This window comes from Mytilus trossulus, chromosome 3 (assembly GCF_036588685.1).
Source record: "Mytilus trossulus isolate FHL-02 chromosome 3, PNRI_Mtr1.1.1.hap1, whole genome shotgun sequence".
Lineage (NCBI taxonomy): Eukaryota > Metazoa > Mollusca > Bivalvia > Mytilida > Mytilidae > Mytilus > Mytilus trossulus.
The window spans coordinates 71,001,438-71,016,210 of NC_086375.1; the positions used below are offsets into that span (position 1 = coordinate 71,001,438).

At 32.2% G+C, this 14,773-nt stretch overlaps 1 protein-coding gene across 1 annotated transcript in view; it reads left to right on the forward strand.

Moving 5' to 3' along the window:
• Positions 1-10,576, forward strand: part of LOC134711011 (uncharacterized) — a 28,479-nt gene extending 17,903 nt beyond the window's left edge. The window contains exons 9-15 of the mRNA XM_063571437.1: positions 2,868-2,990; positions 4,404-4,571; positions 5,297-5,739; positions 6,367-6,544; positions 7,069-7,137; positions 7,952-8,068; positions 10,458-10,576. Coding sequence (XP_063427507.1) covers positions 2,868-2,990; positions 4,404-4,571; positions 5,297-5,739; positions 6,367-6,544; positions 7,069-7,137; positions 7,952-8,068; positions 10,458-10,576 — 1,217 coding nt within the window. The remainder of the gene's footprint in view (positions 1-2,867; positions 2,991-4,403; positions 4,572-5,296; positions 5,740-6,366; positions 6,545-7,068; positions 7,138-7,951; positions 8,069-10,457) is intronic.
• Positions 10,577-14,773: the final 4,197 nt, after the last annotated feature.

A 14,773-nucleotide genomic window follows, 5' to 3' on the forward strand; every position in this document is an offset into this window, starting at 1 on the left:
ATCTGACGTTGCAATTTCAATTGTGACGTCAATCACGTGCAGCCCATGTTCTATTCGAATTAGAACATGGCTTTGTATCCAAAGCTAAAGAAGAACGTCATATTAGAATTGCACTTCAGTGATGCTCGAGTTAAATAAAATGTGAAAATCATCAACCTTAATACAAACGTTAAAGATCTGATGAAACCAAGAGATCTTAAGTCTGGAGAAAAGACTTGCACGAGAGAAAAATATACCTTTATTTTCTTATTCAAAACATATAAAAAGGAAAACGGATAGCCTATAAGTAAATGATTTGATTGTAGCTTGCTTCACGTCCAGTGTCAAATATTTCATTTATTTTCAATATTTGTTTTTGACTGTAACAATACGAGGTCTATATAACTGACTATAAATGGCGTACCATGCCATCTTTCATGTATAAAATAAGGGGTTTGCCAGGAAATCCTTGTAAATAATTTCTTCTAATGAATTTCTACTCATGATTTTTATACTAGTCCGCAATCAGACTGACATTGTTTCTGTAATGTAAAGTAAAAGCATTTTCTCTCTAAATGGTCTGTTGTCAAATGAGAAGAGATGACTTATGGATTTTACAATTGGATGAATTTGTTGGAACAACATTTATAAAAAAAATAAAAAAAATTTGTAGTTAACGACCTCATCGTCAGACTTTTAAAATAGATCACAAAATTAATACAAAAAGTCATACATTAGTTCTTTCCATTTAAAACCTAATAGGCTTCCTGTCGGATTATTTAAGTAAAAATGAAATCTTAAAAGCAATCAGTGTACATTAGTGCAGCACTTTGACAAAATAAAAATCCACGAAATAGGAATAAGCATATGCAACTGTCAAAACTTTCCTTTATTTATTTCAAACATAGCTTTATACCGCATAGTGCATCTCGGAAATTATATTTTAATATTTCTATTAACCGAAACAGCTGTTAAAGTAAAAAATATGACAAAATTTACTACAGAATCATGAGTTTTAATTATTTGTCAGTGGAACTAAAGTAATAAAAATAGGGAGCCTTGTATTTGCCTACTTATCCTTCTCCTTACTGGCTATCCCTTTTAAATAAGAGTCCTTACAGTACATGGTTTTATTGACGTGCTTAATGCTTTCAAATACACGTTTTCGTAACCTATAATAGGTCAAAGAAGGGCTTCGTTGTCACTGTGAAACTGCCAACTATATAAAAAAAGTGTGAAGAAACCAAGAGGCAGTAAAACCCATGTTGGCTTAACCTCCATGTCCAAAAAGTAAACATATATTTAAAGAAACATCATATATCATTCCTCAAAACACTGCACAGAATACTAAGACCCCATCATATGGGAATACAAATTCATGTACTTTCAAACAGTCACCAGTTGCTGACCTCAAAACAAGTGATATGACACAATAGTAGATAGGTTAACTCTTATAAAGATTATACATCAAACAATTCATGCATAACCCATTACAATCGGCATATTAAAATAATCTAACCCAAAACTTGACCGAATGCTAAAAGTTTGAAAAAGTTTTAAAGTCAAATGATTAAGACGACTTTCCCTTGTATACACAGCAAACATATTGTCTGAATAAAAGATAAAACAAAATATGACACTCAAAATTAAGTAAAAGCATTTAACATTCCTCGAATACAATACTATTGTACGTAAATTAACAAAAATACTGAACTTTGAGGGAAAATCTAAACAGAATGTCCCCGAGGAAATGACGAAATCAAAAGCTCAAACACATCAATCGAATTTAGTCGGGGTATTTATGATGATTAAAAACTACGGACGAACTCAGGTGCTCTGAAAGATTACGTTATCCCTGTTCCGCTAATGTAAGCCGTCGTGCAAGAAAAGGTCGGCGAAAAGTTGATTCTGGTGAGTAGTTTATTCACTCACATGTTTATTCTTATTTGATTACCAATTCAATTAAAAAGAACCAATAAAAATTGTTCTAGATACTTCCATCAAACATCCCATACTTTGGTGAATGTTTGAATCATAACTAGCCAACATCGAAAATGAGATTTTCGACAGACAGTCAATAAATAGAGCTGTTGAAGGAGACACTATACAATCAGCCAAGTCGTTAGGTTAATTTATCCGTACAACAGGTGAAGAAAGACATGTTGGACAAGAACTATTAAAGATAAGTAAATATATATGACTAATGTAATAGATAAGTGCATTTTCAAACTTTTGACCACTTTGTTAGTGAAACTTTGAATATGACCGGTGGATTTTGGTTTTCATTAATAGGTTCAATTCTTCTATGCTTGCAAAGTGAGTGATCTTCTTTTTTTAAACAACCACTATATACTACATGTATTTATAACCGAAGACACACGGACATACCGTAAGGCATTTTTTTTTATTGAAATGCACAGAAAGGTGTAAGCCAGGCTTTTTATTTTTTTTCACTAATGACATCCGTTCAACAGTAGCATCAAACACACGATTGTTTGCAGATCACTGTATTTATACCGAAATATTAAAATCATCAATATTGTACCATACTACAAAATGACCTATCCTGCCTAGCCAAATAAGGACAAACTTGGATGTATGCAGTTCCACCCATAAAATTGCAACTCTTTCACTGTAATAAGATCACAGACACCATTGCAACATGACAATGTATTAAACGAAGACATTTTAGATTCCGTCAACACTGCAAAATATCTTGGGATACTCATATTAACAACATTACTGCAAAAGCGAGTAAGATCTTGGGCTTCCTTAAAAGAAACTTAAAGATAAATTAATTAGAAACAAAAAGTTTGGTTTACAAAACCAGGGTACGATCAAATTTAGAATACATTCATGTAAATATTATAATATTTTTATTATGTCAGACGTAGAGGTGAATGGAAATGGGTTGGATACTTTAGGGAAGGATTTTAGGATACAGTTTTATGATGCAGATGGTAATTTTACTGACACTGGGTTTGTCGGATATGCAGACAATTATAATTCACGTAAGTTTTCAAGAGAAATTTATTACAAAAAACACCAAGCGATATTATATTACAGATTGCACAGAAATTGTGTTAATACAATTTTTTTAACGTAAAGTAAAATATTAGGATTTACATTTAGACTCCTACATGGAATTGCTTGTCTGAAATATTAAAATAACGAGGTCCAATTTGTCAGTCGTCATTGGGAAAAAAACGACAAATCAAAGAATTTAACTTTATATATAGCTAATATAGGACAATGGTGTAAATTGAAAATTACTACACTTCAGAACCGTCTGTTTCCATATAATTAATATTGCCAATAATTAACAAGCTCCGGGTTGAATCCGATACCGATACCAATAGTATATTCACCTGTTACCTATTACCTTATCTGTACGTTCCACATCTGACAGGCGCACCACCACCAAACGGTGTATTTAGGATTTTGCTATATACACGGGTCATAATCACAGGGTTGACACTACTAAACTCAATCATTGTGAAATTTTCCCCTATTGTAGTATTTTAATCAGTAAGACTTTCTAAGATAATATTACGAATACTAAAAATCTGGACTTAAAATAAGACGTATAAGTACAGTTTTCAATTTGTTAGCGGGTATGACGTAAAACAGCGAATCAAAGAATTCAACTTTATTTATAACTAATATAGGACAATGCTGTTGATAAAAAAAATACTCCATTCCAGGACCTTTTGATTTCCAAATAATTTATATTACCAATAATTGATAAGTTCCAGGTCGACGGGTTCAAACAGAAAGATTTGAAAGCAGGAAAACTGTGTATCTCATAATCAGCATGACTTTATCAGATATAACGTCATAATGTTACAATTTTTATGCAATATATATTTTAAAACTAGCATATGCTAAAACACATCTATGAACATTACTACTTCTTCATTTTACGGTCATGCAAGGGACATCTGTGCGACCAATATCTTGTTCTTTTGCAACATATTGTATTTGAATCTGAATTTGAATTTTTTTTGTAAGCTTCCTATTGATTGTCAACCCTTTATAATAGCATGACGTTCTTTATGTTAAAAGAAATTGAATAAAGTATTATCAAACATCATAAAGGGATTAGAGTTGGTAGTGGCTTTTTCCAAGTCACTCGTGTGCTGTTGTTAGAAGTTCCAGAAATAAAACAAAGAAAATGTTATCAGTATAAAGTTACAAAAAAAAAGAAAGATCAACACATAAATAAAAAATCAAATCCCATACAGTTATTTTGGCATGCAAGCACATAATCTAGTTCTAACAACTGTATAATTAATATTAGGCATCGAATTATATAAATGTACTAGTTAACCTATTGATTACGACATCCAATCATGTCATTTCATTCATGATAACTGCATAACTATTTGTTGTTGTTATCAACACACATACCTTTACACAAGCAGATAAGAACAAAAGAGCAAGTCTTAGACCCGGAAAAGCAACTTCAACTGATAGTTGCAATCATGTGCGAGGAGTTCCGACTGAATTGAGAAGCTCGTCAGTTATGAAGCCGCATGGACTAGCAACATTTTACCAGAAATATACAGAAGCATATGGCATACCGATTTTATGTGAGTCTTTTGTCTTAAATTTCTGTACATAATGTTACCATATTTATATTATCAAATGAATTTGCATACACAACTTTATTTAATATTTTATTGTTATAGCTTAGAGGAAATTTATTTGAATTTAGGTATTTGCTCCATATATTACAAATATATTAATTTTTTTTCGAAAAGGGTGTGATTAAATGTAAAATAATGTAAAAATGTATTTGATCCTTTCTGTTAATGAGGTTGGTGACGTTATCGGCCTATTATATGTGTTTCGTTAATGTCGTCGAATTAGACGAGTCCTTTAGTTTTATTTTTTTATATCTAAAATACTTCAAAAGTTGTAACTTTAAAAACAAGCATCTACAATGAGACTCTCAAACCAGCATTGTTCTCTGTACTTGGTTGCTTTGGTATTTTGTTATTGATAGATTCAGTTTCATTAGTAATACTACGAACTTGTCATGTTGTTTCATTAGAATATTAAATGTTATCTTTATATATTTGGCTAAGGTACATGTATCTTCTCCTCCAGTTTACTGCTGATCTTCAATTTGTTTCGGTGTCTCATTTTTGTATTCTGTAAACAAACAGTTTCTCCACAAACGACGATATCGCATGAAAATATCCACAATTCAATGTTTAATGTCATGATAAATTTGACTTCTAATGACACTAATTAGAATTTTAAATCGCACGGGTTTACAAAAAGACAATCTTTAAAACTAAATATATTGTAGCATCCTGGAATGTAAATGACGATGCATTGAAGAGAGCTTGTTATATAACACGGTTTCTTTTTGCTGATAATTATGCCGTTCGGAACTCATTTTATCAGAGATCTGGACGTTCAGCTGTCATAGGAGTAAACGAAGGTACAACTAGTATACCGGAACACAGTCATATGGATCCTTCTTTCTGGGATAATAGAGCACGCGGACTTGGGGCTACTGACTCTGCACCAGTTTCTACAGGTGGTGAAGAAAATTTGTTGTGTTTAAAAAATGATCGTTATCATAGTGAAGATATATATTTACATGAATTTTCTCATGGAGTGGCAAATCTTGGTGCTAGATATGGTATTAGTGGTTGGTTTCAAAGATTAGAAAATCAGTATAAAACAGCAAAGCAACAGGGTCTTTGGGCGCATACGTATTCTATGACTAGTAGTGCTGAATATTTCGTAAGTATTGTTCTAGTCTAGAACTGGTACGATTACGAGCTTGACGTGTGATATTGAAGACTGAATGTTTATCCCTGCCTATCTCAAATTTTTCTATGTCGTTAAGCTGCTGTCTCATTGATGTATTTCCATCAGAAGATTTAAATAAGAAAGATATTCTAACCACCCAATCGTGCTTTAATCAATAAAATAAAATATTTCTCTCGGTTATTCACCTTTGAAAAGAGAAAGCTAATTTGATTCAGAATTCATTATGATCGGCCAAGGGTTAAGCTATGTTTGAATTATATTTTTGTTTGAAATTCAAAACACTATACGCCTCAAAGTTGCACTTACTACGAATCAAGGTTTCATTATTACCAATCAATCTAGTTGAACAAATAAGGGTGAATCATTCGACCTCGGTCTCTAGGACATCTGCTTCGTTCAGCTTTTTAGTTGTCAGAAGATATTTAAATTAATGACTATGAAGACAATTATTTTTTTTCTTATACATCAAAACAACATCTTGTAAGAGATTACTAAAAAGTTAAATAAGCTTTACTTCCGTCATCAAATAATTATAGATGTGTCATGATATATGACATACAAATTCGTCTTGTATTTGATACTTTATACATGTGCCAGGCTGAAGGTGCGCAAAGCTACTTCAATGTAAATGACTACAGTGCAACACCAAATGGAATTCATGGTCCAATAAGCACAAGAGACAAGCTACGCACATATGATCCTGCACTGTATCAGCTGATTGAAGAAGTATGGCCATGTCATAATACTTACCTTAAAAGATGTGTTACAAGCAGAGGTAATTAACGATGTCTGCCTTACAGAAGAGTTTTAATCAATTGTATCCAACATGTCCAAAGAGGCAAGCACTAATCAAATACCTTTGGATAGGTTTTACACATATAATATAATTGGTCCTATATATACATAAACAAATTTAGAAGAGTACCACATAAAAGAAAATACAATAATAAACCAATGTGAAATATCGCGGATAACTAATATCTTTCATCAGTAAAATGACATGTCTTTCATGATATAACTCTGTACTGAATAAATGTAATTAATAATTGAATGCTTGTTTTTCTAATTTTATAGGGTTGTAAATCGTTCGCATATTTTATGACAGTATTAGGCCATTGTCTTCATACAGAACGTGCTTGAGTCAAATCTTTTACACCACAATAAAAATATCAAAATAAAAAACTCTATTCTTAAATATATTTTCTTTTTTTTATATATATTATTAATGCAAATGAGTATAATGCAGTTATCACTTTTATTGGATAACGTTTTTAAACTTACACACATCTCATATTTTAGCCCAAGAACAGCAACAGAATATACGTACAAACTGTGACGGTTCTACTGGCGGAGGGGGCGGTGGAGCAAGTATGTTCTTATTTGTAAAATTCCAATCACTTGTAAAGTAGAAGCATATATAGCCGTTCCATGTTGGTACTAGGCTACATAAATCGCAGATAGTTCGAAAATGCAAGCTACCGTACACTAAAGAAACTTCTCTTAGTGATTTACACAATTTCAAAGACTATGGTCATGTGTATTTAAAGTTGGTCATAATATTGATTAATAGGAAGAACTATTCAACCCCTAGAAGCTTTTGATCGGGTACTGTCTCATGTCTGAAGTAGTCTGTGCCTCTTTGTTTCTGGTACTAGATAGTAGCATTTTATCTCAAACTTTTAGTAACGTTGATGTCTTACATTCCTAAATGGTCATTTAGGAGATAAGGTCATTTCACAAAATATCATTATAAAAAAATTAGTACTAACTGCAAACGCATAAACAATTGACCCCCATTTTTCTTTCTATAAATCTTTTACATGTATAACTATAAGACATCTGTTAAAGTGTTATAGAATCGTTGTTATTTTTCAATAGTTTTTGAGAACTTTAACTTGTCAATGATAAAGCTATGAAAAGTCAAAAAAGAACATTTTCCCGCCAAATTTCAATGGCTAATAACTCGAAAACTTTTGCTATTTTGGTTCCTTTATTATTCCCCTATCATCATATACTATTGTTATGAAAAGCTTGTTATTTTGAAACTGAGTAGCGGACCTCCTTAAGGGCGTCTGGCGTACATAATTATTGACTTGGTATCTTTGATGAGGATTTGTACAACAAAATTGTTCTTGTATACATATTCTGAGTATTTAGTAAACATTTAGTTATTTACTTCTAGGTTGTAATGACAATCATCCTAACTGTCATAGTTGGGCATCTAATGGAGAATGTTCAAGAAACCCAGGATATATGCTTGTAAACTGCAAACACAGCTGTAATACATGCAGCGGACAAGGTGTTGTATTCGTCAACTTATTTCTTTAAGAATTATCATTAGTAGAACTTGTGTGTTAAAAGGAGCGCACGCAAATATCACAATTGCTAATAATGCATCTTTAAAGGTATTTCCAAACTCTGATTTTAATATAGAAAAGCGTTTTGAATATTAAATTTAAAGGCAGAATGAAGTTCGGTGATAATCCGATCGTGCAACACTTCTACATTCAGTGATTCTTTTAACTATTTATATAACTTAGAAATGAGGCATAATTGTTTTTGAGACAACTTCCCATCAGAGTCAAGATTACCTTGATTTAAGTAACTTTTAGGTCCGATACAAATGTTTAAATATACCTTGAAAAATGGAAGATCTAATTTGTAGAGCAAAGAGACGACTGTTACTTGGTCATAACCTGGTAATGTAAAACATTTCATCAATATAATAAGAGGCTCCAAAGAGCAAGAATTTTACACCAGTTATTTTTTGCATCGAACTTTAATCGATTATAATTTTCGCTTTTCCAAATATATCAATGAGTGGCTTAAAAATGCCATTCAAATGCTCTTTGTATCTGTCATTTATACTTCAAAAGCAAATACATTCATTTTACTTGACATACATATGAATAAAAAATAATAGATTCATATGAGAAAATTTTTTAAAGTTAGAAAACTTGGACACATTGTGTAAAATTGTCCTTAAAGGACAATTACTTATGGGATCAATTGACAATTTTGACAAAGAGATTTATTTGTAGACTTTACTTTGCTGAACAATTTTGCTGGTTACAGTGTATATTTATCTGAAATAATATTCAAGATAATAACCCCAAAACTTCAAAATTTTTCTCAAAATTACCAATGTTGGGCCAGCCACCGAACAACAGGTTGTCCAATGCCTTTGAAACTTTTAAGGCAAATATATCTTAACATGATGATTAGAATAGATTTTCTCTAAATGCTTTAGTTTTGTTTTAAGATATAAGCCAAACACTGCATTTGACCCCTATGTTCTATTTTGGCCATAGAGGCCATGTTTGTTGATGGATAAAAAATTTGGATACAAATTATAAACAATATTTCTAAAGGAACTTTCTCTTACAGTTAAGAAGTATTAGGCAATAGAAGTTTCAAGGTAGATTTTTTTTAAATGTCAGCAAACACGTAGAACAAATGGTGTAAAATTGCCTTCAGGTGTCAATTGACTGTTTTTGTCATTATTCTCTTCTGTGGATCTTACTTTGCTGAACATTATTGCTGGTAACAGTATATTTCTATACATCTTAATATTGAAGATAATAACACAAAACTGTAAAATTTTCTTAAAATAACAAAGGAGTAAGTCCAGTAAGAGCCCTTTTTGGCCTCAGAATATAGCAGTTTTACAAAATTGATAAAATGTAAACTTTTAGTTATTTATTGAAAAGAAGAGTGCTTCTGCTACATAAATGTGGGATACCTTTGACTATAATATGAACATACATCGGATACTGGCACCTTAAAGTCATGCTAAATTACTGAATTCTTTAAAATTGTAGCATTTTAGTTAAATTTTAGACGGTTTTCGTGTAAGACGAAAGTGGCCGCATTCGTGTTCATCTTTAATATTGAAATGGAAGTCGTATTTTATGATAATACATAACGTATATAAAGGTTGAGGATGAATACGGATGCGGCCATTTTTATTTTTGACAAAAAAACATCCGAAAAGTGACTTTTTTTGGCATATTTGGTTGATTTTTCACATCTGAGCTTGAATCGGATGGTTTTTAATGACTAAATCAGTTCAAATCTTTCACATAAACTAATTCATTCAAATGAGATAGACACTCAAGTGTTTTAAAAGTGGTCAAAATCTTTTGTCAGATGAACCTGAAATTTGAGGCCAAAATCGGTCCTTACCGGACCTACTCCTTTAGTGGCAGCATCCTAACAATATGTTGTTCAATTCGTCTAAAGCTAAAAAAATGATGGCTGATAGATCAGACCCATTGAATATTTGTATCCAACATCAGATTTGCTCTAAAAGCTACTAGCATGGATACAATTTATAAACTAGATACCCTAAGGCACACTTATTTGACGTTTGAAGGTATTTGGTCCAGTAGTTTCAGGAGAAAGTTTTTCAAATAGTTTACGACGATAGACGACGACGACGAACGTCAAGTGATGGTATAAACTCATAAAAGGGACACTTCGTGCCCCGGTGAGCTTAAAATATGAAATATCTAATTAAATTACAAAGAGGGAACTAAAGTCCTAATAGATGTACAAAACAATAAAAGAAAAATTATTATAATATACAACAAACACCAACCATGCATTGAAGTATATGCTCTTGACTTGACACAAAATGTATCTAGGTGTTTTGTTTTCTTACTCAACTTTATGACTATTATTTTCAGGTAGCACCTCATGTACAGACCACCATAAGTTTTGTCATGATTGGGCTAGAAGTGGAGAATGTAGTAGAAACCCAGCTTATATGAATGAAAATTGCAAAAGAAGCTGCAACCGTTGTTAAATACAATGTACTTACTAATAAATTACAAAAGTATTGCATGGTAATAGTATGTTCAGTGTTCCAAGTATACCGAGTTGTTTAGATCCTTACAAGAAAATGCACATGACTATTGAAAATGAAACAAAAAACTAGTTTGTTATAACAGTATGGTTTTAATTTTCTCGAAGGCATTTGGCTGACCTAATATTTGGTCTTCGGGGATTTTAAAAAAGGTTGTAATACTGAAGATGTTAAATAAAGGCAACAGTAGTATACCGCTGTTCAAAACTCATAAATCCATGGACAAAAAACAAAATCGGGGTAACAAACTAAAACCAAGGGAAACGCATTAAATATAAGAGAACAACTACACAACACCGAAACGCAACACACACAGAAACGGACCAAGCATCAGACAAAATACCACGAGAATAACAAATTTAACATCAAAACCAAATACATGAATTTGGGATAGACAAGTACCGTGCCACGTCTTTTCTTAATATCTCAAAAATAAGAGAAAACAAACGACACAACGTTAAAAATGCAACACACACAGAAACGAACAATAATATAACAATGTCCATCTTCCTGACTTGGTACAGGACATTTTTAAAGGGTAATAAAATGGTGGGTTGAACCTGGTTTTGTGGCATGCCAAACCTCGCAAAGTTAAATATAACATTGAAATGACAATAAAATATATCAGGACTACAATACCAATAAATAGAAGAACATATTAGACAAAGAAACACACAAAGTATCAGGTTTAAAATTCAATACGGCAAAAACGCGCCTCGTCCACACAACTCACCAGTGACGCCCAGATATAAAAGATCGAAAGTGAAAAAAAGAGGTACAATTTTGTACAGCACTGAAGATCAAAAGTTGAAAAAGGTTGTGCCAACAAAAGTGACGTGCGCATAGAAAGTCGTATAACCTTAGTATTTATAATACGTTCTATATGTATTATAAGAAAGTAAGATAAAAGAAAGAACAATGTGGATCATTTTTTGAATAGCTGCAAATACAATTTTACCTTAAATAATAAATCGTCAATTACATAGAGATGAAAACGAAGATTCATATTTGTAGATAAAATAATTGTCAATGAGTAGAGTCCATCCTAAATTATAGTTAATCATACTGCCTTCCAAATACCATCTCGGTTCCTTACATCAGTGAAGATACATCAATTGTTGAAATCCGAAAATGGTGTACTAATTTTTGCAGCTTTTGTTTGCGGTAACCATCTTTTCCGCAAGTGTATTTATTTACAATTAGTATCAAGTTAATAATTGATATTGACTTTATTTACACCTGGTGATCTGTTTATTTGGCAATAGCCAATGGCAGTCAGCTGGGATTAAGGACATCCGTTGTTCGACCTGCTAGTCAAATGCGTCTTGTTAAAATATACCTTTTTTAAATTATTTTTATTAATCTTTTTTGTCTTATGGACAATGCGGTTTTACCCAACGTAATCATCGATTTGAACGTTGTATTTTTAATTTTGATTTTTTAGGGCCCCGTCACTGAGTGGTCTGGGACACATAGTTTTACCCTTGTTTTTATATTTCATACATATGTACAACTCGTCTAAACATCAACTTTGGTTTTCCCTCGCTTGGATTCTAACCCATACTACTGAGATATCGTGACACCAAATCGCCGGCACTTACCCGGAGCGCTTATCCACACGACCACCTGGGCTTCATAACAAATGAAGTTTTCGGTGGCCGGGTGTTACCTTTCCAGTTTCCAGTTTTAATCTAGCTTCGTACAACAATACAGCATATCTAAGGCACTAAGATGTTATTTTTACAGATCAGCTCAATTATCTAAAGTAAAGGATCCTACAAATTAATACATATATACATGTATATATATTATAATTTCTTTATGATATACCAGTAATTAGACTTAATTTTGGAAACTAAAGACATTACACGTTTTTAAGCAAAATAACACCAAATGCCTATGTAAAAACTTCAAGTCTTATTAAGTTCATATTGGCTATAGGAATTCCAATCTTTGAAACATAATCACTTGAAATAAGTTGTAACACATTGTTTGGGAGTAACACGACGGATGTCTGATGTTGAACAGGATATGCAGGCCCTATAAGAGCATGTAAGTTATTCATTGTGCGGGACAGGCTTTTAGCAGGGTTCTTGTTTCTGAATAATAAATAAAGGCAACAGTAGTATACCGCTGTTCAAAACTCGTAAATCAATGGACAAGTATTTTGTTTTCTATATAATGTTTTAAATTTGTAGACTTGTTTTACTTTTCTGGTTTTTTTTTTTATTGTTAAGACAATGTTAGTTTTTCCTCTGACTTAAATGGAGTTTTGATGTCTTTATGCTAGTTTTGTTTTAGAAAAAAAAGGTTGATTTAAAAATAAATGAACTGGAAATTTAAAACGAAATGTTCAAGGAGAACTTGTTGTCTCATTGGAACTTATACCACATCTTCCTATATCTATTTTAAATTATGACCAAAATTAAGTTCTAACTTTTTGATCGGTGCTTAACAGTACACCATCAGTGGAACCAATTACGTGAAAGTGAAACATTATATGACTTTTGTCACTTTGTTAAAATAAGTGACCATACTTTTTTACAGAATATTAAAACTTCCTTTTAACTTTAAAAAGCTCATTACTGCACATGCGTTATAATTTAAAGCAGATTGAGCAAGTCGAGCAATAGGGATGTTGCAATCTTGGTTGACCAAACAGTTTTTGCAAGACATATGTGTGTTCATGTTGCATATGCAAGGAGTCTGGTAATACCCAAAGCTGTCCACGTTTCTAGCGGTCAAATCTTCAGGAATATGTAATGTAATGTGTTCATTCAGGTATTCGTTTCCGAACGCATGCCAGATGCATTTTATATTTACAAATGTTCATAAAAAGAAGATGTGGTATAATTGCCAATGAGATAACTCTCCACAAGAGACCGAATGGCACAGAAATTAATAACTACATGCCACCGTACAGCCTTCAACAATGAGCAAAACCCGTCCGGCAGTCAGCTATAAAAGGTGTCAAAATGACAAATGAAAAACAATTCAAACGGGAAAACTAACGGTCTAATTATGTACAAAAAATGAACGTAAAGCAAGTATGTAACAAACGGCAACCACTGAACTACAGGCTCCTGACTTGGGTCAGGCACATACAAAAGAATGTGGCGGGTTAAATATGTTAGTGGGATCCAAACCCTCCCCTACCTGGGACATGTAAGAGCGAACTTTAAAAAACTCATCAGATGGATACGAAATAAATACTACACAATGTGGACGTGGGCGGGTACTTGTATACCCCAACAACAAAAAGACACTTTGTTCAGATTTGAAAGTATTCGCAATTACTGACATCAAATGCAAAGCCACTTACAACAATAAAAAAAATATCATTCATCTTAAGTTATCAGTATTCCGGGTTTTCAAATATTCACCTTTTTTAATTCCCTAATATGAATGTATATACAGAAAGAATCGCTTCAGACGCATGCAACTGATAGTTATGTCACATTTTTAATTTAAGTATCAGAAAAGCAGTATATTCAAGTTATACCAGTTTTAAAAAATAAAGGTTTAAAAAATTATGTGTTTGACTACATACCTACATGTATTGCATTTTACCATTACTATCTTAGATCCGTAAGCGACAAGTAAAATCTCATTTTGTGAATTTTCTAAACAAATATAATCTACTGTATGTCATGCAATCAGACTTTCGTGCAAACCATTCATGTCAACCTGCTCTGACTTCTTTGTTAGACAAATGGTTAAAAGCCATTGATAAAGGAAATTTAGTAGGGACAGTATTTTTGGATCTGTGTAAAGATTTTGATCTTTTAAATCATAAACTGCTCCTTTAAAAATTTCATCAATATAATTGTTCTTAATATTCAATTCATTGGTTTACTTCGTATTTGGCTGATAAACATCAGGTCGTATCAATTCCAAATACGTCTTCAGATTCATCTACATTAAAAGTAGGTGCACCTCAATGATCAGTTTTAGGTCATGTATTGTTCCACATTAGAATAACTGTTTTTCATTATGGGGAAACTGAAACAAGTTTTAAGTTGACAGTTTGCTAAAAATTGCAAAACGAACAGCCAAAACTATTTTAAACGAACTCAATATTCTTAAACCATGATCTATTGAACTTTTCAAACATTCACGAATTATTCCCGTTACTAA